Genomic DNA, 21302 nt, shown 5'->3' with positions numbered 1-21302 from the left:
TGTTAAAGCTATGGTTTTCCCAGTAGTGATGTATGGAAGTGAGAGCTGGACCATAAAGAAGGCTGATTGCCGAAGAATGGATGCTTTTGAATTATGGTGCTGGAGGAGACTCTTGAGAGTCCCATGGACTGCAAGAAGATCAACCCTATCCATTCTGAAGGAAATCAGCCCTGAGCGGTCACTGGAAGGACAGATCCTGAAGCTGAGGCTCCAATACTTTGGCTACCTCATGAGAAGAGAAGACTCCCTGGAAAAGACCCTGATGTTGGGAAAGATGGAGGGCACAAGGAGAAGGGGACTACAGAGGACGAGATGGTTGGACAGTGTTCTCGAAGCTACAAACATGAGTTTGACCAAACTGTGGGAGGCAGTGGAAGACAGGAGTGCCTGGCGTGCTCTGGTCCAGGGGGTCACGAAGCGTCGGACACCACTAAACAGCTAAACAACAACAACAGCAATGCCAGCTGCTGAGGATCCCCACCAGGGAGAGAGCTGCCATTGCCGTCTGGTCCTGCTTCCGGCTGTCCTGGAAGAGGCATCTGCTTGACCTCTGGGAGAAGAGGCTGCTGACCTAGATGGACCTTTAGACTGATCCAGCAGCCAGGCTCTTATTGCATCCTTGGGCAGTGAAGCCTTCCTCCTGCATCAAAGGTTTGTCAGTTTTTCTGCCTTCTTGACAAAGGAAATGCAGCCCTTTCTCATTAGGTACTGGGAGCTGTTCTCCTCCTCCTCTTCCTCCATGTAAACCTCTGTTTGTTTGCTTGCTTGCTTGCTTGCACACACCTGCCTGCCTCCAATTCGCTTAAGGAACACAGCCAGAGATCTGCAATATTCCTGTCTGTCTTCTTCAGAGAGGAGATGTTTCCTTTATCTTATAATGAGTGGCAGGCTCTTGTGCTTTGCCAGTGCGTTCCACGTGGCCCATAATAGCAGGTCTTCTCCCTAGCGGGTCTTCTCACCCTGACCTTGTTGTTTGCCTCACCATCCCAGTGCTGGAAATCACAGCAAAGTTTTATTTTAAAAAACTCTTTTGGATAAGTCTTGGATAAGTCATCCACGTCACATTAGGGTGGGTGCGGCTTTCTGACTTGTTAGGTCCTGTTCTCTTTTAATAATGTGAAAACCCTAATTATCCTAATTATCTATAGAAGATTTTAAAAAGTGAGCACCTCCTTATATGCGCGGAATATTTCCTTGTCCAGGTTTTCATTGAATTGCTGAGCTAAGAACATCAGAAGCTGCCCTGTTGGAGGCCCTGTTTTAATCAGCCCTTGGTTCAGAACCATGAGGACTAGAATCTTACTATCATATTTAAGGAAAGAGACACACAGTTACCTCAAGCTAAACATGAGTGGCACCTCCCAAGAGCGGCATCCCACGACCCCATTGGCAACCCTTTTCTCCAAGGAAAACCCTGAAAAACTACTGGGAAAACCATAGCTTTTACTATACGGACCTTTGTTGGCAAGGTGATGTCTCTGCTTTTTAAGATGCTGTCTAGGTTTGTCATTGCTTTTCTCCCAAGAAGCAGGCGTCTTTTAATTTCGTGGCTGCTGTCACCATCTGCAGTGATCTGTTATTCCTAGGAATATAATTAGAGGCCTGCTGGACAAGGCCAGTGGTCCATTTGTTCCGGCATCTTCTCACAGTGTCCAGCCAGATGTATCTTGGGGAGCCAGCAATGGGAACCTGAGAGCAAAAGCAGGCTCTCCCTGCTTGCGATTCCCAGCAACGGATAATTCAGAGGCACCTGCCTCCAACAGAGGAGGCAGGACCCGACTCTCGTTCCTCACCCCTTTTTGCGTGAGCCTTGTCATAAATCATCTCTGACCTTTCAGTTCCCTTCCCTATTTAGCTCCGACCTTTAACATGGGACCTTGTTTTCTTGACAGGTTTGTCCCTGTCTGCGCAGTTGATCGGCAGCTAACGTTTTATTTGCAGGAGGGATCACTTTGAAGTCAGCTGATGGGCAAATTTTCCCTCCCTCCCTGTAGGATAGCTGGTAAATCCCCATTGCCAAACCAGCCACCCCTAAACTGCCAAAGACCTGTGCATAGAGGTCTTTATAAAGCAAATGTTCCGCAACAAAGATGTTCAACGCAGCTCTGTGGGGTGGGAGTTTCACAATTTAGTGCTGTTGACATGAGTCACCTTAAGCTGGGGCAATAGTCCTGACTTCCTAGTCAAAGGCGTTAGCCGTATTCATCCTGATGCAGAGCTCTGTGTAACTTAAAACCTTGTGTATTCTAAGAGTTCTGTGTAACATGGAAGATGATTTTTTTTAAAAAAAAAACCAACTACCCCCACCCTAGGACAAAGTCCTAGGGTGGGGGACAAAGTCCTAGACTTAATCTAAAAACACTGAGAGATTTTCAATTGTTCTTTAATCCTTCAAATTCCCTGGGTTGAGCCTTAGCTTAGTAGATGGGGGTCTGAGCTTTTGGTTGAATTCCCCCTGCCCAAACGTCCTCCACTTTCTGCAAAATAGAATTCAGGGAAGGCAAGTGTTTCAGGTGAACATTGAATGGGCCTGTTTGTCTCTGTGTACGTACATCATATTTCACTTTTATGCTCCCATACTTCACGAGCCTCTTCACATCCAGGAGATGTTGGGAATTAGATTTCCTCTCCCCCCCCTCTCCTTCTTTGGGAAGAAGAAAAAAATTGCATGCTCAAACCCCCATAATTCTGAGAGTGATGGGTTGAGAAACTTGGACCCAACTGATCCTTCAGAAACCAAGCCAAAATAACCCCATCTGGCTTTTGCCTGTTTAACGATCTGGTAGAGAGGCTACGAAAGAGGAGGGAGACGTACTTTGGGATCCCGCTGCTAACAGCTGGGCCCTCTGTCCTCCCCCAAAAGCAAGACGAATCCCATCTTTAAGATGAGAATGTCCAGTGTTGTCAAGTGGCCGGCAACTTGATTTTATGTTGCTGTTGTCCAGCCGTGGCACCAGGGTATTGATAGGGGTGGGCCCAGCTTCGGCTGAGGAGGGCAGGATATTATTATTATTATTATTATTATTATTATTATTATTATTATTATTGTTATTGTTATTGTTATTGTTATTATTAACCCTGTCTTTTCCTGCCTGGTTCAAGTGCTTCCAGGTAGGTAATGATTTCCTGTGTGTGTGTGTGTGTGTGTGTGTGTTGAATTAGAGTGGGGAGGAGGGGGACTTTAGGCATTTGGGCTGAATGTGGCCCTCCAGACCTTTCTGTCTGGCCCTTGGAATTCTCTCCAGACACCACCTCCCCAGTGGTTTTTTCCCTTTCTATTGCCTTTCTAGCCAATAATCTTCCTGGTTGCAATTTTAACCCGTTGGTTCTCTAATCCTGCCTTCTGGAGCATCACAGTACAAAGTCTACTGTTTCTCCTGCATGCATTGTAAAAGGATGCAAATGATTTATGGCAGTGCTTTTTTTTTCTTAAAAACAAAATAAAATGTTTAGGGGTACTCACATTTTGACTCAAGAAAATCACCATTTTATAGTTCAAATCTGGAAAAATGAATACAGTAAATGGACAAAAGTAGAAAAAGTCACAAAAATTTTAGGGGTATGCATACCACTATGTCCCCCCCCCCCCGAAAAAATGGAATAAGAGTGAACAGGGTTGCAGCCTTAGGGTTTTTGCCAGGGGTGTGGAAACTCTGGCCCTCCAAACCCCCTTTCCTGGCCCTGGGGGCTCTCCCCAGGCCACACCCACTCCCTGGCCTTGCTCTGCCCTCTCCTGTTGTGTTTTTGCCAAGCTGGCATTTGTCCGTGAACTCTGATCATGACCAGATGAAGGATAGAGAGGGGCGCAAAACATCTACAGAAATGAGCCTACGGTCCTGATTGGTTTGCAAGGAGATCAGGCAATGTTGTATCAAATAAAGGGATAGCTCAGTCAGTAGAGCACGAGACTCTTAATCTCAGGGTTGTGGGTTCGAACTTCACCTTGGGCGAAATATTCCTGCATTCCCTGGGGTTGGACTAAATGACCCTCGGGGTCCCTTCCAACTCTACAATCCTATGACTTTTTGCCCTTTCACTGCATCTCCTCCCCTCCATGACTTTCCCTATTGTAATTTGTTCAATTTCTTTTTTGGGGGGTGGGGTGGGGGGTGGAGAGCAAGTTTGTTGTGCAAGAATTTCCCCATCGACTATGATTTCTCACCCAGCCTTTTCCAGGCCATGATTGGAACCCACCCTCCAAAAAAGGAATACAGCGGTGCCTCGCAAGACGAAAATAATTCGTTCCGCGAGTCTCTTCGTCTAGCGGTTTTTTCGTCTTGCGAAGCACGGGCATTAGCGCCTTAGCGGATTAGCGCTATTAGCGGTTTAGCGGCTATTAGCGGCTTAGCGGCTTAGAAAAAGGGGGGGGGGGAGGGAAAAAAACTCTCAAGACTCTCAAGATGTTTTCGTCTTGTGAAGCAAGCCCATAGGGAAATTCGTCTTGCGAAGCACCTCGAAAAACGGAAAACCCTTTCGTCTAGCGAGTTTTTCGTCTTGCGAGGCATTCGTCTTGCGGGGCACCACTGTAGCTTGGTTGAGGATGTAAGGACATAAGAAGGACATGGATCAGGCCAATGCCCATTCAGTTCAGCATCCTATCCTCACCTTGGCCAACCAGATGCCTGCAGGAAACTTTCAAAGCAGGACGAAGCACAAGAGCCCTTTCCCAACTCGGCCGTTTACAGCAGCTGATAATTCAGGGGGGGAAATTGCTGCTTCTGACTGTGGAGGCAGAGCGTAACCACGGTGGTTTTTTGTTTAGTCGTTTAGTCATGTCCGACTCTTCGTGACCCCCTGGACCAGAGCACACCAGGCACTCCTGTCTTCCACTGCCTCCCGCAGTTTGGTCAAACTCATGCTGGAAGCTTCGAGAACACTGTCCAACCATCTCGTCCTCTGTCCTCCCCTTCTCCTTGCATCCTCCATCTTTCCCAACATTAGGGTCTTTTCCAGGGAGTCTTCTCTTCTCATGAGGTGGCCAAAGTATTGGAGCCTCAGCTTCAGGATCTGTCCTTCCAGTGAGCACTCAGGGCTGATTCCCTTCAGAATGGAGAGGTTTGATCTTCTTGCAGTCCATGGGACTCTCAAGAGTCTCCTCCAGCACCAGAATTCAAAAGCATCCATTCTTCGGTGATCATCCTTCTTTAAGGTCCAGCTCTCACTTCCATACATCACTACTGGGAAAACCATAGATTTAACTATACGGACCTTTGTTGGCAAGGTGATGTCTCTGCTTTTTAAGATGCTGTCTTGGTTTGTCATTGCTTTTCTCCCAAGAAGCAGGCATCTTTTAATTTCGTGGCTGCTCTCACCATCTGCAGTGATCATGGAGCCCAAGAAAGTAAAATCTCTCACTGCCTCCATTTCTTCCCTTTCTATTTGCCAGGAGGTGATGGGAGCCTTATTCCCCTCCGTGAGTTTGCCCAATCCTCTTTAAAACCCATCCCTTTGGGGGCTTAGTTTCAATCTCGCTGCAAGGCAAAGCTGGCTTCTCAGCTGCCTGTCCAAGTGTGCTTGTGCAAATGTGATGCACGAGCGTTAAAGAGTGTTGGCGCCGTTGGCAGCCCGGCGCCTGGGTTGGCTCGACAGCAGTTTTGCTGCCCTCACAGGTCATCATCACCTGTCAGAATCTGAAGCCTGCCTTCAGCTGAGCTCCCTCTCACTTCTTTTCCACTCAGACCCTTACAGCCGGTGGAGGCCAGTCTGCTAGGGCAAACAGGGCACTGCCTCCAACTCTCCACCAACACCGGCCACGTTTTTATACTTAAAACCAATGGGTTGCACTGTGACCTCCTTGGTTGCTGTATTGCACTTACCCTTGTGTAAATTAAACATTAATAAATAAGGAAAAATGGTACGATGTGTTATAAGAAAGTATTAGAAAATATATTAAGTGTAAGGTAATAAGTATAAGTACATTCAATGTTGTATATGTAAAGTACATCGGGAAATGAGAGGAAGTCTGTCTCGACATAGTTTAGTTTATTGGATTCTACTTTGGTTTATTTTTGTTTAGTCAGAAAGTATAAGAAAAGAGCACATATAAGAGCACGTGTAAGTACAAGTTTAAATCAATATTTAACGGTATAATTATTTAAGGTTGTTGTTATTATTAGTTTTACCTTTTCTTTGTACATTTTACCTTTAGTTTTACCTTTTCATTGTCTGTTTTCGCTATTTATTTCACATTTTTGTTTTTGTGGCTCTTTTTTTGTTTTTTGTGGTTGTGTGGAACCCATTTCAACTACTGATTGTGTGACTGCAGTACAGTGGTACCTCGGGTTAAGAACTTAATTCGTTCCGGAGGTCCGTTCTTAACCTAAAACTGTTCTTAACCTGAGGCACCACTTTTGCTAATGGGGCCTCCCGCTGCCACCGCACAATTTCTGTTCTCATCCAGAAGCAAAGTTCTTAACTCGAGGTACTATTTCTGGGTTAGCGGAGTCTGTAACCTGAAGCGAGAGTGAGAGATTTTACTTTCTTGGGCTCCATGATCACTTCAGATGGTGACAGCAGTCACGAAATTAAAAGACGCCTGCTCCTTGGGAGAAAGGCAATGGCAAACCTAGATAGCATCTTAAAAAGCAGAGACATCACCTTGCCAACCAAGGTCCGCATAGTTAAAGCCATGGTTTTCCCAGTAGCGATGTATGGAAGTGAGAGCTGGACCATCAAGAAGGCTGATTGCCGAAGAATGGATGCTTTTGAATTATGGTGCTGGAGGAGACTCTTGAGAGTCCCATGGACTGCAAGAAGATCAACCCTATCCATTCTGAAGTAAATCAGCCCTGAGCGGTCACTGGAAGGACAGATCCTGAAGCTGAGGCTCCAATACTTTGGCCACCTCATGAGAAGAGAAGACTCCCTGGAAAAGACCCTGATGTTGGGAAAGATGGAGGGCACAAGGAGAAGGGGACGACAGAGGACGAGATGGTTGGACAGTGTTCTTGAAGCTATGAACAAACTGTGGGAGGCAGTGGAAGACAGAAGTGCCTGGCGTGCTCTGGTCCATGGGGTCATGAAGAGTCGGACACGACTAAACGACTAAACAACAACAAACCTGAAGCGTATGTAACCTGAAGCGTATGTAACCCAAGGTACCACTGTACATTGTTTTTTGCTTTCATTTTATGGATCAATGGTCTTGTTAGTAAAATTCAAGTAAAATTGCTATTTTAGGGGTTATTTTTAAAAGTCTGGAACGGATTAATCCATTTTGCATTACTTTCTATGGGAAAGCGCGCCTTGGTTTTGGAATGCTTTGGTTTTGGAACAGATTTCCGGAACGGATTAAGTTTGAGAACCAAGGTGCCACTGTAATTAAAAATAAAACGATTGAACCCGCTACTCTTCAGAAAGTAAGCACCCTCCCTCTCCCTTTTAGTGTGGTCAGGCACAAAGTTTTTCGTTTGGGGTGGGGAACAGTGGATATATGCAGAACCGCAAGAACATTTATGCAGTTCCCAGATTCCTGCCAGGGGCATTTTTGAGGACATGGGTTTCTTTGATTCACAGAAATGTCCCTTTCCAGCTGCACGTTTTCTTGCTGCCCCAGAATGGTACATTTGATGTCTGGTTGGCGTTCTAGGAAATAAAAAGTCCTGGGCTGCCTCCTCTTGAGAATATTTTGAGAACACAGTACCCGTTTTTCAGTTTGAAATGTTTTATGGTCCCTGTCTAACATGCAGCGATACTTTTTGCACAATGGCAAGAGTTGATTACACCTCCTGGAGGTCTCACTGCACTAGTCTGAAACTGTCTCACGATTCCTGTTCATTCTCACCACAGACATATTTTATTTTATTTAAAAAAACCCTCTAAACTGGTTTACATAAAATGTAATAATACAGATTAAAATTGCCAATGAAAGTCAGAAGCTAAAAGCTGAGGGTTGCATTCAGTGCTAGTCCTACTCAGAGTAGACACATTGGAAGTTAATAGACATGATTAACTTAGATTCGTTCATTTTGATGGGTTTACTTTGAGTAGGGCTAGCATTGGCTACAATCCAGGTTGGCCTTATTCCCCCCCCCCCCATTATAATTATAATTAAAATTGGATAAAAATATATAAAAATCCACACCAGCTTTACACAGATGGGCAGGCTTGCCTAAGCAAAAAATATATTTTTTGCAGGCACCGAAAACTAAAGCGAAGGCGCCAGCCTAATCTCAACAGGCGGGTTGTTCCAGAGAATAAAAGATTGATTCTGTACACAATAAACAATTATATGACACCTGAAGGCAGCCCTGTATCTGGAAGATTTTAATGTCTGTGATGTTTTGCTGTGTTCTGTTATATTCTGTTGGAAGCTGCCCAGGGTGGCTGGGGCAACCCAGTCAGATGGGCAGGGTACAAGTTAATAATAATAATAATAATAATAATAATAATAATAATAATAATGGGATAGCCTCTCTGTTTGGCCCATGGGACTCTCTGTAAGCCACACCCCTTCTCCCCAGGCCACACCTTTCCCTGATCCTGTTTTGACTCCTTGAGTGTTTCTGCTTCTTTCAAATCTGATATAATGCCTCTTGTTTCTATGGATGTAGTCTTGCGAGAATTGTGTGTAGAAACCAGCCTACTGTAGGAAGGTAAAGTTTGCATTTCTTGCTCCGCCCACTTTTGCTGCTGGCCCCTCCCCCTGCTGCCTCATGGCCCCCAGAAGATTGTCCCAAAGGCAATGTGGCCCTTGGGCTGGAAAAGGTTATTTATGTATGCTACTACTGCGGCCCGTGTTTTGTTAGCCAAGAAATGGAAAACGAGCGAGGTCCCAACTAAAGAAGAATGGCAATGTAAGCTGACGGAATATGTGCGCCTTGCAGATTTAACATACAGAATTAGCGAACAAGAAGGTTTAGAGAAGATTGGAAAACGTTTATTGAATATCTGGGGGGGAATTGTGCATACCTGAAAACATTGGCAGCATTAAGATAAACTCGACAGTGTAAATAAGGTTTGATGGGTGCAATAATGGAATACTGAATGGTTTAGTTTTTGAAAAATATGCAGGAATCTATGATATGTGTTAAGTTGTGGGTGAGCATATCAGACGACACAGCGATTCTTCAAACAGCTCTTGTTTATTCACAGGCCAGAACAGAACTGAACTGAAGGGTTCAGCCAGCCTGCTTATATTGACCTCCACTAGAACGCAACAGTAACCACTTTCTGTAACTATCCAATCACTGAACGTCACTTTCAATCCCTTATTTGCATATGTGGACCTGAGTGAAAACTGAGAACTTCAGTACATAACAACATGCAAAACGAACAATGGAAGGAGAAGAACGGAAGTCACTGATGTTTTCAGGATGTTAAAATGAGTGTTTTAAACTGTGTAATATAAAATTTAATGAAAATTCTTATTTTTTAAAAAAGTTCCTTACCTGTGCCTGTATTTCCTCGGCAGGTACCATGACCAGCAGGACGTTACCAGCAACTTCCTGGGTGCCATGTGGCTCATTTCCATCACGTTCCTGTCCATCGGCTACGGCGACATGGTGCCACACACATACTGCGGCAAAGGCGTCTGCTTGCTCACAGGCATTATGGTAAGGGGGAACCTCGTGGGGGCAGTCCTGGGGGAAGATTAAACATTCTGCGTCTCATCTGAAGTGCTGTTTCAGGGCTGGCAGCCTCCCGATGCTGTTGGACTCCAACTCCCATCAGCCCCAGCAGGCACTGACCAATCCCTTTGTTCCCCTCGGAGAGCTACAATTCCTAGAGCGGTTTAACAGTTGGTCCCCTCTTCCCATGGAACTCTGGGAACTGTAGTTCTGGTAGGGGGGAATAGGGCATCTCCTAACAGCTCGCAGCTCCCTTAATAAACTACAGCTCCCAGAATTCTTTGGGGGAAGCCATGACTAGTGCTTTAATAATAAGAATAACAGAGGGACGCGGGTGGCACTGTGGCTTAAACCACAGAGCCTAGGACTTGCCGATCAGAAGGTTGGTGGTTCAAATCCCTGCGACGGGGTGAGCTCCCATTGCTCAGTCCCTGCTCCTGCCAACCTAGCAGTTCGAAAGCATGTCAAAGTGCAAGTAGATAAATAGGTACCACTCCAGCGGGGAGGTAAACGGCGTTTCCGTGCGCTGTTCTGGTTTGCCAGAAGGAGCTTAGTCATGAGCTGTCCGCTGGTTCCCTTGGCCAATAAAGCGAGATGAGCACCGCAAACCCAGAGTCGGCCACAACTGGACCTAATGGTCAGGGGTCCCTTTACCTGACCAATAATGCATTGGGGAGGGGGCATTATTGCATTGTTCTTGTTTCTAGTTTTATTATCTAACTTGTGTTTTCCGGTTGTGATTTTATGCGGTGAACCGCCCTAAGACCTGCGGGCGTTGTGCGGTGTACATATTTAATTAATAATAATAATTAATAAATGCAGGCAAGTGGGGTCTGCCTGGCAGCAGCCTCCCCTGCTTGCCGCTGTGGGATGCTGAATGAAGATGGCTGTTCTCGCCTGAACCGGCGGAGCCTCTTTGGTAACCTCTGCTGGTTAGGAATGGAACCTCCATGTCCAGTGGCAACCTGACTCTAAATACCCAGCTGCTAGCAGCTGTAGAGGATAAAGCACAGGAAGGGCTGTTGCCCCCACGCCCTGCGGGGTGTGATTTCTCAAGAGCCTCTGGCCCAAGACTGTGGGAATCAGGATATTGGACTGGTGGACCATCCAGCAAGGCTCTTCCTGAACACTTTCTGCCGTGGTTCCAACCTCTCCAGAGTTGTCCCAGATGTCTTCTGGAGCCAGCTGTGGAGCTTTCTTGCCTGCCCACCCCCAGCCCACTCCATTAATCCAAGCTACTTACACACACAGCACCATTTCTTGTTTGTTTATCTCTCATTTAATTAATGAGCTGGCTTGGGCTGCCCCACCCCCGCCCAGAGGCAGCAAATCCTGTTTCCTCTCCCCTTCCGAATGTTGCTGAAGGTTTGCAACTGGGTGGAGATATTCCTTTGCCAGATTTATTTCTCGGAAGCCGGATCCACAGCCTGCTGAGAATCCCAGAGCTTTATGAGTCGATGAGCGACGGTCCAAAACTTCTGCGTATTCAGGGTTCAGGAAAGGAGCACAGGCTCTGCGGCAATGTCCAGCTCCCTGAGAGGCATGGCTTTAATTTAAAAACCATGCCTCTAGGCCTCATGATGGAGAAGAAGCTCTTGAATTGCCGGCTTTGGATATCATTCCTATAGGTGTCTACCAAGAACTGAGGATCAACTCATACCATACATTTAAAGCGCAGTGTTACGTGGCTTCCCCCAAAGGATTCTGGGAGCAGTTGCTTGTTAAGAGAAGACCCCAGCTCCCAGAGTTACCTGTAAAGAAGGTTTGATTATTAAACCACTCAAGGGAACTGTAGCTCTGTGGAGGAAGCAGGGCTCTCTAAATAACTCTCAGCTCCTTTAACAAACTACAGCTCCCAAAGTTCTTTGGGGGAAACCGCAGCTGTTTAACGTGGTTCCATGAGGTGTTAAATGAATGACGTAAAGTTAAAGGTAAAGGTAACGTAAAGGTAAAGGGACCCCTGACCATTAGGTCCAGTCGTGGCCGACTCTGGGGTTGTGGCGCTCATCTCGCTTTATTGGCCGAGGGAGCCGGCGTACAGCTTCCGGGTCATGTGGCCAGCATGACTAAGCCACTTCTGGCGAACCAGAGCAGCGCACGGAAACACCGTTTACCTTCCCTCTGGAGCGGTACCTATTTATCTACTTGCACTTTGACGTGCTTTTGAACTGCTCAGTTGGCAGGAGCAGGGCAGGGACCGAGCAATGGGAGCTCACCCCGTCGCGGGGATTCGAACTGCTGACCTTCTGATCGGCAAGCCCTAGGCTCTGTGGTTTAACCCACAGCACCACCCGCGTCCCAAAATGAATGGTGTAAATTAGCCTAAATCCCATGGAGTTTGGCGGGTCTTTCTCCCAGGTCGGTGAATAGAGTTTTGCAGCCTATATCTCAGAAAAGGCAGCTGAATAAAGATTGCTGGTTTCTGGGTTGCTTGAAAACTTTTTTCCCTTGCTGGAAAAGGCCAACCAAAATCTTACAACGTTTGGGGCTTTGGGATTTAGAGGAAAGGGGGAATGAGAGGCGACATGATAGAGGTATCTAAAAGCAAACACGGCATGGAGAAAAAATGCATAGAGAAGCTTCTCTCTTTCATGATACTTGGAGCCATCCGATATAGCTTAACTGTCGGAGGATTTGGGGCAGATTAAAAGAAGGCACTGCTCCACGCTGCACATGGTTACTCTGTGGAACTCCCTCCCAAAAGGTGTATTGAAGGCCACCAGCTTAGGTAGCTTCAAGAGAAGATGAGACACAATTCATGGAGGAAAAGATTATCAGTGGCTACCAGCCACAGTGGCTATTTTCTGCTTCCACTGTCAGAGGCCGCATTGTTGGGGATCGGAGGTGGGGAGAATTGCTGTTGCTCTTGGGCTCCTCCTTGGCCTTTGGGGCATCAGAGTGGCCACAGTGATAACAGGATATGCTAGGTCAGGTGGGCTATTGGCCTGATCCAGGAGTCGGGCTCTTCTTATGAGCAAAACCCAGGAAAACGATTTGTGCAAATGGGTGAGCCTTCCCCTTCTTTTGCAAGAAAACGTTCCTGTTTATTTATTTCACTATTCAGAAGCCTGCCAGCGCAGTGTTTAAGAACACCATTTCGCCGACTCCCCAGAGGTCAGTTCTCTGGGATGTGCAGCGGTGCCTTGACAATTCTTCGCCATCAATCAGTCGTCAATAAATAAATACCACGTGCTTTATTTGGAAGGGCTTGGCCAGCCTAAAACCTTTCCATCTGTCCTGACCTCGTCTTCTTCTTCTTCTTGGGAACTCTTTTTTTAAAGACCCATCATTAATCTGAGACTAGGGAGGTTTCCACACGATTTATCAGCGCTCTGGCACGGCAGCCTTCAAGGATCATCTCCATTGCAGCTGGAGAATCATTAATTCAGCGACACCCAAATAATCCTGGTGTGACCTCTTGATGCATGTTGGGATGGATTCTGGGAAGACACACACACACACAGCAGCTTCTTTAAAGTTTCCAGGGTTCAGCCTGGCTTCTTTTTGAACTTTGGCAGAGCTGGGGAATGATTTGCAGCCTGGGGCCACATTCACTTCTAGGAGCTGGTGAGGGTCTATGGTAGGGTTTCCAACTTAAATAAAATACAGTATTGGGATGTGTGTGTTTTGTTAACACTTTTCACAATACAGTCATACCTCGGGTTACAGATGCTTCCAGTTGTGTTTTTTTGGGTTACGGACGTGTCAAAACCCGGAAGTACCGGAATGGGTTACTTCCGGGTTTTGGCAGTCGCTAAATCACGCTTTGCGCATGGGCAGAGGCTCTGAATCGCAATCTGCACATGCGCAGACGCACTGCTGCAGGTTGCGAATGTGCCTCCTGCACGGATTCGCAACCCAAGCGTCCACTGTACAATAAAAGAGAACCTAAGCTACATAAAAAAATAAGAGGAAGAAATTAAATGAAAAGAAACAGAAGAGACAAAAGAATGCAAGAACCCCTCTCACAAATATTTCTTAAACTTTGCCCCATACAGAAAAAGGTGTGTACCCGCAGCTCTCACCTGGGAGCATCCCTCTCTTCTCCCACTTCTCACCCTGAGAGATCTCTCAGGGGGTTGGATCCCTTCCAACTCTCCTATGATTCTATGGACCCAACATTTGGAGCCCAGGGGTGCTGGGTAGACCAAGTGTCCTTCAGCTTTGGGTCCCCCAGGTGCTGCTAGACTACAACCCCCATTGTCCCCAGCCAGCTTAGCCCGATGATCATGGATGATGGGGATTGTGGTCCAGCAAAGTGTGCTTGGATCCTGCACGCTTGCGGGTTTCCTGGTTGGCCTCCGTGAGAACAGGATGCTAGATTAGGCGGGCCATCGCCCTGATCCAGCAGTGCTTTTGCGTTCTCAACATCCCGAGACCCAAGATGAAGAACGACACCATAAATACTGAGCTAGATGTCTCTGGTTGCAGCATAAGGGAACTTCCTGCATTCCTGAAGAGGGGCGATTGCTGGGCCAGAGGGTCCCTCCCTCTCTTTCTGTCTGGTGGCTGCCTCTTGCTACTTTCTGACCCGTACCAAGCGGAGATGAGAGACAAAACAGCGGCTTCTCTTCCTCCTGCTCCGCTGGAAACCTTGGAAGCTCGATTCCACCCCATCTCAAGGCCTGCAGTTTGTTCTCCAAGGTTCCCATCCCTCTGAGCTTGGCGCCTGCTCTTGTTTATTTTCGCTAACCCTCCTTTGAACACCCGCCGATGGAAAGGGTTGATCAGCCGTGTGCTTTTCCTTGGGGCACATAATCGGGATCTCTTAACGCAGATCGATTTCCCCTTAGTGCTAGTTAACAGCCCTGCTGTCCACAGTCATGTAGGTTTTTGTGTGTGTGTGTGTGTGTGTGTGTGTGTGTGTGTGCGTGCGCTTTTAACCCAAAGGAGCAGCCTTCACTGAGTCAGCTCAGCTTTCTCTCTCTCATACACAGCCTTCTTTTCTTCCTCTCTGTGATCCATTTACTGGTGATTCCAGGAATTGAACCAGCACCCCTTCTGTATGCAAGGCAGCCGCTTTGTCAGTGAGCTACAGCTCCTCCCCAGCATCGCCAATCTCCTTCCAGTCCTCATCTGCACATGGAATAGAATGATGAAATCGGTTGAACCACCTTAGACTGCAGGAAATGTTACTCCCCCCCTTTTTTATAAAAAAAGATGCTCTCTTGCCTTTAAAAAGCTCCCTACAAATAGTGAGCCAGCACACATGTCCTAGCTCAGGCATAGGCAAACTCCAGCCCTCCAGATGTTTGGGACTACAATTCCCATCATCCCTAGCTAACAGGACCAGTGGTCAGGGATGATGGGAATTGTAGTCCGAAACATCTGGGGGGCCGGAGTTTGCCTATGGCTGTCCTAGCTATTTCCCCCCCCCCCACTTGTAAGGCTTTTAAAACAACAACCTAACAACATTTATTAAGTGTTACTTACATACACAAAAAGCAAATTATGGAATAATTTTATAGAAAGGAAATGATAAATACTATAACCAGCAACATTAACTCATGGTTCTCGGGCTTAATGCAATAAGGTATATTATTTATATACAGTGATTTCTTCTATAGCTAGAGCAAATTTCCGATGTTCCTTCTCCTTTTATATTTTCAGGGAATCCCGTGTGGATAGGAACCACATGCACAACACAATTTCCAATTACATTGCAGGAATATTTGGAGTTTTTAAATCTGGAAGAGCACTCTGAAGTGGTGCAGTCCAAAATTGTGCCATTCGTTTTATTTACTTGTTCTGCTACATATGTTGATGGAGAATGACAGCCGACCAACGGTGATATCAGCTGATTGACAGCTGGGAGTGGGGTTTTTTGTTTTTGTTTTTTTGGTGGGGGAATGGCCTCTTGAGCCAAGATTGGTATATAGGCCAATTACTATTGCTTCAAGCTGAAATCTGCTTCCCTTCCATTTTAAGTCATTGGTTCTAATTCTGCCCAGCTAAGTTCTACTCAAAGTAGATCCACTAAAGTTAGTCAGGCCCATTACAGTGGTACCTCAGGTTAAGTACTTAATTCGTTCTGGAGGTCCGTTCTTAACCTGAAACTGTTCTTAACCTGAAGCACCACTTTAGCTAATGGGGCCTCCTGCTGCTGCTGCGCCGCTGGAGCATGATTTCTGTTCTCATCCTGAAGCAAAGTTCTTAACCTGAAGCACTATTTCTGGGTTAGCAGAGTCTGTAACCTGAAGCGTATGTAACCTGAAGCGTATGTAACCCGAGGTACCACTGTACTTTCAAGAGATCTATTCTGAGCATGCAATAGATACAAAAACAAGAGGCACACATAAGAGTTCATCTTATTTTAAACATGCAGTTTAAAAAGTAATGGGCACACCACATTAATGTGGGTATGCGCGTGCGCACACACACACAGATACTGTACACCTCATGAACACAGAGATACCTAGCTGTCAGGATTGAAATTAGCTATTGTTAAGCCAAATTTTGTGTGTGAGAATGAGAGAGAGAGAGAGAATGAATGAATGAATTTCCTGCAGGTTGCAGCTGGGGAGAGAAGGGTTAACCCAGGGGTCAGCAAACTTTTTCAGCAGGGGGCCGGTCCACTGTCCCTCATACCTTGTGGAGGGCCAGACTGTATTTTTTTCGGGGGGGGGGGAACGAATTCCTATGCCCCACAAATAACCCAGAGATGCATTTTAAATAAAAGGACACATTCTACTCATGTAGAAACACACTGATTCCTGGACCGTCCGTGGCGGAAGGGGATTGGGCTGGATCTGGCCCCCGGGCCTTTGGTTGCCTACCTATGGGTTAACCTTTCCAGGAAAATCACAAGCCCCTTGCCCTGCAATTAGACTGCGGGGTGGGGAGCCTTCTATTGGAGTGACGTGAAAGCTTTTTAAAAACCTAATTGAATCAGGGGAGGGGAGGAAAGCCCCCCAGGGGCCACATTTGGCCTGCAGGTTACCAGTTCCTCATGCCTAGCTTAAGGGCTCGCCTCTTTATCTTTATTTTTTGTTCTTAGAAGAAAGCCGAGTTTTTCAAGACGCCAGATTGTTGCGCTCCATGCAATATTCCGCACTTACACGGTAACACTTGTGGGATTGCGGGACACAGCCAGGGATAAGCAGGAACAAGGCAGGGTGGTAATGGAGACACAGCCGAGCTGCGCATTGGCTGCTTGGAGAGCTTGAGCTGAGCTGGAGAGGAAACCCCCTCCAGACCTGCAAGAGTGACCTTTCTACGCCATTCATCCAGAAAATGAGTCTTTTAGCACCTGAGGCTTCTTCCCTGCCTGGCTGGCAGATCTCAGAGCACAGAGGTATTAAAAAACAACAACGAAATCTCCCGCTAAGTAGGATCCTGCTGCTTCAGGGCCTAGTGGGCAGGAGGGAGGGAGCGGATAACTGCAGAGTTCCTCCAGAGCGGCAGGGCTCTGCTTAATATTTAAAACCAGGGCTCGGTTGGCAAGTTACCGTATTTTTCGCTCTATAACACACATCTGACCATAACACACACATAGTTTTTAGAGGAGGAAAACAAGAAAAAAAAATTCTGAATGAAACAGTGGATGTATCATTTTGGTGCTTCGTGCTGTGGCCACAGACATGTGATTTGACGGTGAGTTTGGGGTAAGCCAATGCAAAAATCCTGAGAATCCATGTGGATCTGTGCTTTGTAACCACAGCAACCGAAAACAGCTTTTACAACTTTGTAAACAAAGCAACTGAAAACAGAAGAGGGTGGGCAATAAGACCCTGAGGCAGAATGCAGGAAAGCAGCAGCCTCCTCTCTGCAGTGCGCGATCTGATTTTTGCCTGATTTTTGCCCCTGCACTCGGGCCAGTCGGCTCCAGGGACTACACATTCACTCAATAACACGCACAGACATTTCCCCTTACTTTTTAGGAGAAAAAATGTGTATGTTATAGAGAGAAAAATACGGTACTTTTTATGTGAATGCTTAAATGAAGAATGATAAATTTTAGTAGGGCATCTCTGGGAGTAATGGGCCAGCTCATCCTTTAGTTTGTCAATTTTGTTTTCTCGCTGTTCCCCCTTTCCACAAGCTTTTTGTGTGTGTGCATCAGCTTGCATTTTGGGGTGTATTTCTTCAAATACCTGTAACCCTAATGTTTACATTTTTGCAAGTGCTTTCCCAGCGGTGGTGTAGCAAGTGTTTCCCAAACTTTGGGGGGCTGCCACCCGCACCCGTTTGTGCCGTATACTCACCCCTACCCTGTAAAAAAAAAAAAAAAGCATTTGGAATTATTCAGAATTAAAAAGCATTATTCTAAGCAACGTTCAAAATTTCCTGGCTGCAAGGTGCATTACGCAACCTAGTGAAGATGGTAGGATGGGATCTGAAGTCTCCACCATCTGAACATGTATGTCTGGGGATTCTTGGGTTTTGACTGCTTTCACATACTAGCAACACATCCTGCAGAATTCTACCAGTTACCGTATTTTTTGCTCTATAAGACTCACTTTTTCCCTCCTAAAAAGTAAGGGGAAATGTGTGTGTGTCTTATGGAGCGAATGCAGGCTGCGCAGCTATCCCAGAAGCCAGAACAGCAAGAGGGATTGCTGCTTTCACTGCGCAGCGATCCCTCTTGTTGTTCTGGCTTCTGAGATTCAGAATATTTTTTTTCTTGTTTTCCTCCTCCCAAAACTAGGTGCGTCTTGTGATCTGGTGCATCTTATAGAGCGAAAAATATGGTATATTTTATCTGCACAATCAGAATGAATTTCAGGAACCAAAAATGCTGTTTTGAAAAATACGACTTTCGAGCTGTCTGGCCCCAAAATGGCAACTAGGCGTTGACTGTAACCTTGGTTTAAGGAGCCGTTCGGCACCTGGTTTATATATCTCAATTTCTAACGCTGGTTCTGAGTTACTGTGGAGCAGGCTTCTGAAATCTTTGAAGCTTGGCAGAGAATATCTCCCGCAGATTCCAATTAGCAGATGATGCATCATTGACCATTCCTTTCACGGATATGTGTATTTTTGGCTGGAGAATTGCATTTCAAAATTCAGGGCAGCTTTTCAGAGGATAAGTGTGTTTCGGTTCATGCATTGGTTTCGGGAAGGGCACAGTTGGTAGGTTTGCAAGGTAAATTAATCCCCCTACTTCTCAGAGAGCTGGGATAGCTTTCGCTTCCCCGCTGAGTGTGCAGCTGGTGGCAAACCCAGGTTTAATATGTGACACATAGGAGTGTTAAGATTTTTCCAGAGTTGAAATACGCTTCCTGTTGGAGCGCAACTCAGCTTGTATTGATGCTGATGGGATTTGCCTTGGAAGGAAGGTGATAGAGAGGATAACCTCCTGACTTCCTAGACTGTGTTTCTGACCTAACCTGTGCTGACCGTCCTTCTGCTTTTGGACGGATGCTCTCAGGGTTGCTGACCTCACTTCCTCCTTCTCAGCACCACCTTGGGAGAGAAGACCCCCCCTTCCTTTTTTCTCCCTCCTGCAAATATCAAAGAGCAAGCGTGGTTCTTTGCATCTCCATCTTGCAGCATTTGAGAACTTTAAGTTGAGAGAAAAGGCGAAGGTGACATGATAGAGGTTTATAAAATTATAAAGTTATGAACTCTAGAGGACACGTGGCCATCCAACAGTGGAAGCAGAGCAGAGCCACCATGGCTAATAATAATAATAATAATAATAATAATAATAATAATAATAATTTTTATTTATACCTTGCCCTCCCTAGCCAAGGCCGGGCTCAGGGCGGTTAACAAGCAATAATAAAAACAAGTTGAATGAATACAACTTAAAAACAACATTAAAAAACAACATTAAAATATTAAAATGCAGCCTCATCACAGGAGGAGAAAGGAAAAAGAAAGAGGGGGAGGGAATCAAATTGGCTCCAAGCCAAAGGCCAGGTGGAACAACTCTGTCTTACAGGCCCTGCGGAAAGAAATCAGATCCTGCAGGGCCCTGGTCTCATGAGGCAGAGCGTTCCACCAGGCCGGAGCCAGTGTTGAAAAGGCCCTGGCTCTGGTTGAAGCTAATCTAACTTCCTTAGGGCCCGGGACCACTAGGGTGTTGCTATTGATGGACCTTGAGGCTCTCCGTGGGGCACACCGGGAGAGGCGCTCCTGTAGGTATGAGGGTCCTAAGCCGTGAAGGGCTTTAAAGGTCAAAAGCAGCACCTTAAACCTGACCCTGTACTCCACCGGGAGCCAGTGCAGCTGGAAAAGCACTGGGTGAATATGCTCCCATGGCAGAGACCCCGCAAGGAGCCTCACTGCAGCATTCTGCACCCGCTGGAGTTTCTGGGACAGCTCAAGGGCAGCCCCGTGTAGAGCGAATTACAGTAGTCAAGCCTGGAAGTGACCATTGCATGGATCACTGTGGCCAGGTCGGGGCGGGAAAGGTAAGGGACCAGCTGCTTAGTAGACTTTGTTGGGGGCACCGATGTTTCTGAATACCAGCTTCTAGAAACCACCAGAGAAGAGACAGCTCTTGTGCTTGGGTCCTGCTTGTTCCTCACAAGCATCTGATTGGCCACAGTCAGAGCAGGATGCTGGACTAGAGAGGCCATTGGCCTGTTCTAGCACGTCCTTATTCTCTATTCTTTATATATATAATTTTTTATTGAATTTTATAAAAAAAAAATTGACAAAACATCCATCTTGCATATAATATATAAAGACCACTTGGCCATCTTGGCCCGAGACTTCCCTCCTCCTCAACTAATGGTTTTCCTAATTATGCTCTGATATTGCATTTTGTTATTACAGTGGTACCTCGGGTTAAGAACTTTGCTTCAGGATGAGAACAGAAATCGTGCTCCAGCGGTGCAGTGGCAGCAGGAGGCCCCATTAGCTAAAGTGGTACCTCAGGTTAAGAACAGTTTCAGGTTAAGAACGGACCTCCAGAATGAATTAAGTTCTTAACCTGAGGTACCACTGTATTATTATTACCCTTAAATCCAGATCTTAAATACAACATTTCAACGTCATATTGATAATGATTGACATCTCTAACCTTACAAAACTTCTTGTAGCCCTACTAATGATGTCAGTTGTTTACAGTTGTCTCTCAGATACAATGTAAATTTATTCCAGTCTTTCAAAAAGGCCTGGTCCTGCTGGTTCCAAATTTTCCTGGTTAGTTTCACCGACTCGGCATAGTCCATTAGCATCACTTGCCACTCTTCTTTTGTTGGGATCTCTTCCTTTAGCAGGTCCTTGTTCTCTTCCTCCTTTGGATAGAACTACAACCTTTTCTAACAAGCCTCCATTTCCTCTAGCAAGCTTAGTTTTCTCATTTTCATACTCAAAAGTCTCAGTGGGGCTGCATATCACAGGGAACTGAAGTCTATTGTGCAACAGCATGTGTGAAGGTCACATGCTTAACAGCTCTTAGAAAAACATCAGTCTACCCACACATGGGGGACGCGGGTGGCGCTGTGGGTTAAATCACAGAGCCTAGGACTTGCCGATCAGAAGGTCGGCGGTTCGAATCCCCGTGACGGGGTGAGCTCCCATTGCTCGGTCCCTGCTCCTGCCAACCTAGCAGTCTGAAAGCACGTCAAAGTGCAAGTAGATAAATAGGTACCACTCTGGCAGGAAGGTAAACGGCGTTTCCGTGTGCTGCTCTGGTTCGCCAGAAGTGGCTTAGTCATGCTGGCCACATGACCCGGAAGCTGTACGCCGGCTCCCTCGGCCAGTAAAGCAAAATAAGCACCGCAACCCCAGAGTCGGCCACGACTGGACCTAATGGTCAGGGGTCCCTATACCCTTCAC

General features: G+C 46.4%; 1 protein-coding gene across 1 annotated transcript in view; it reads left to right on the top strand.

Moving 5' to 3' along the window:
• KCNN3 (potassium calcium-activated channel subfamily N member 3) overlaps positions 1-21302 on the top strand; it is a 100509-nt gene that overhangs the window by 57298 nt on the left and 21909 nt on the right. Inside the window, exon 4 of the mRNA XM_079958045.1 lies at positions 9413-9554. Coding sequence (XP_079814171.1) covers positions 9413-9554 — 142 coding nt within the window. The remainder of the gene's footprint in view (positions 1-9412; positions 9555-21302) is intronic.

This window comes from Podarcis cretensis, assembly GCF_951804945.1.
Source record: "Podarcis cretensis genome assembly, chromosome: 16".
NCBI lineage: Eukaryota > Metazoa > Chordata > Lepidosauria > Squamata > Lacertidae > Podarcis > Podarcis cretensis.
Note: the sequence above shows the minus strand (reverse complement) of the source record. Positions and strands in the feature narration are given on the sequence as shown.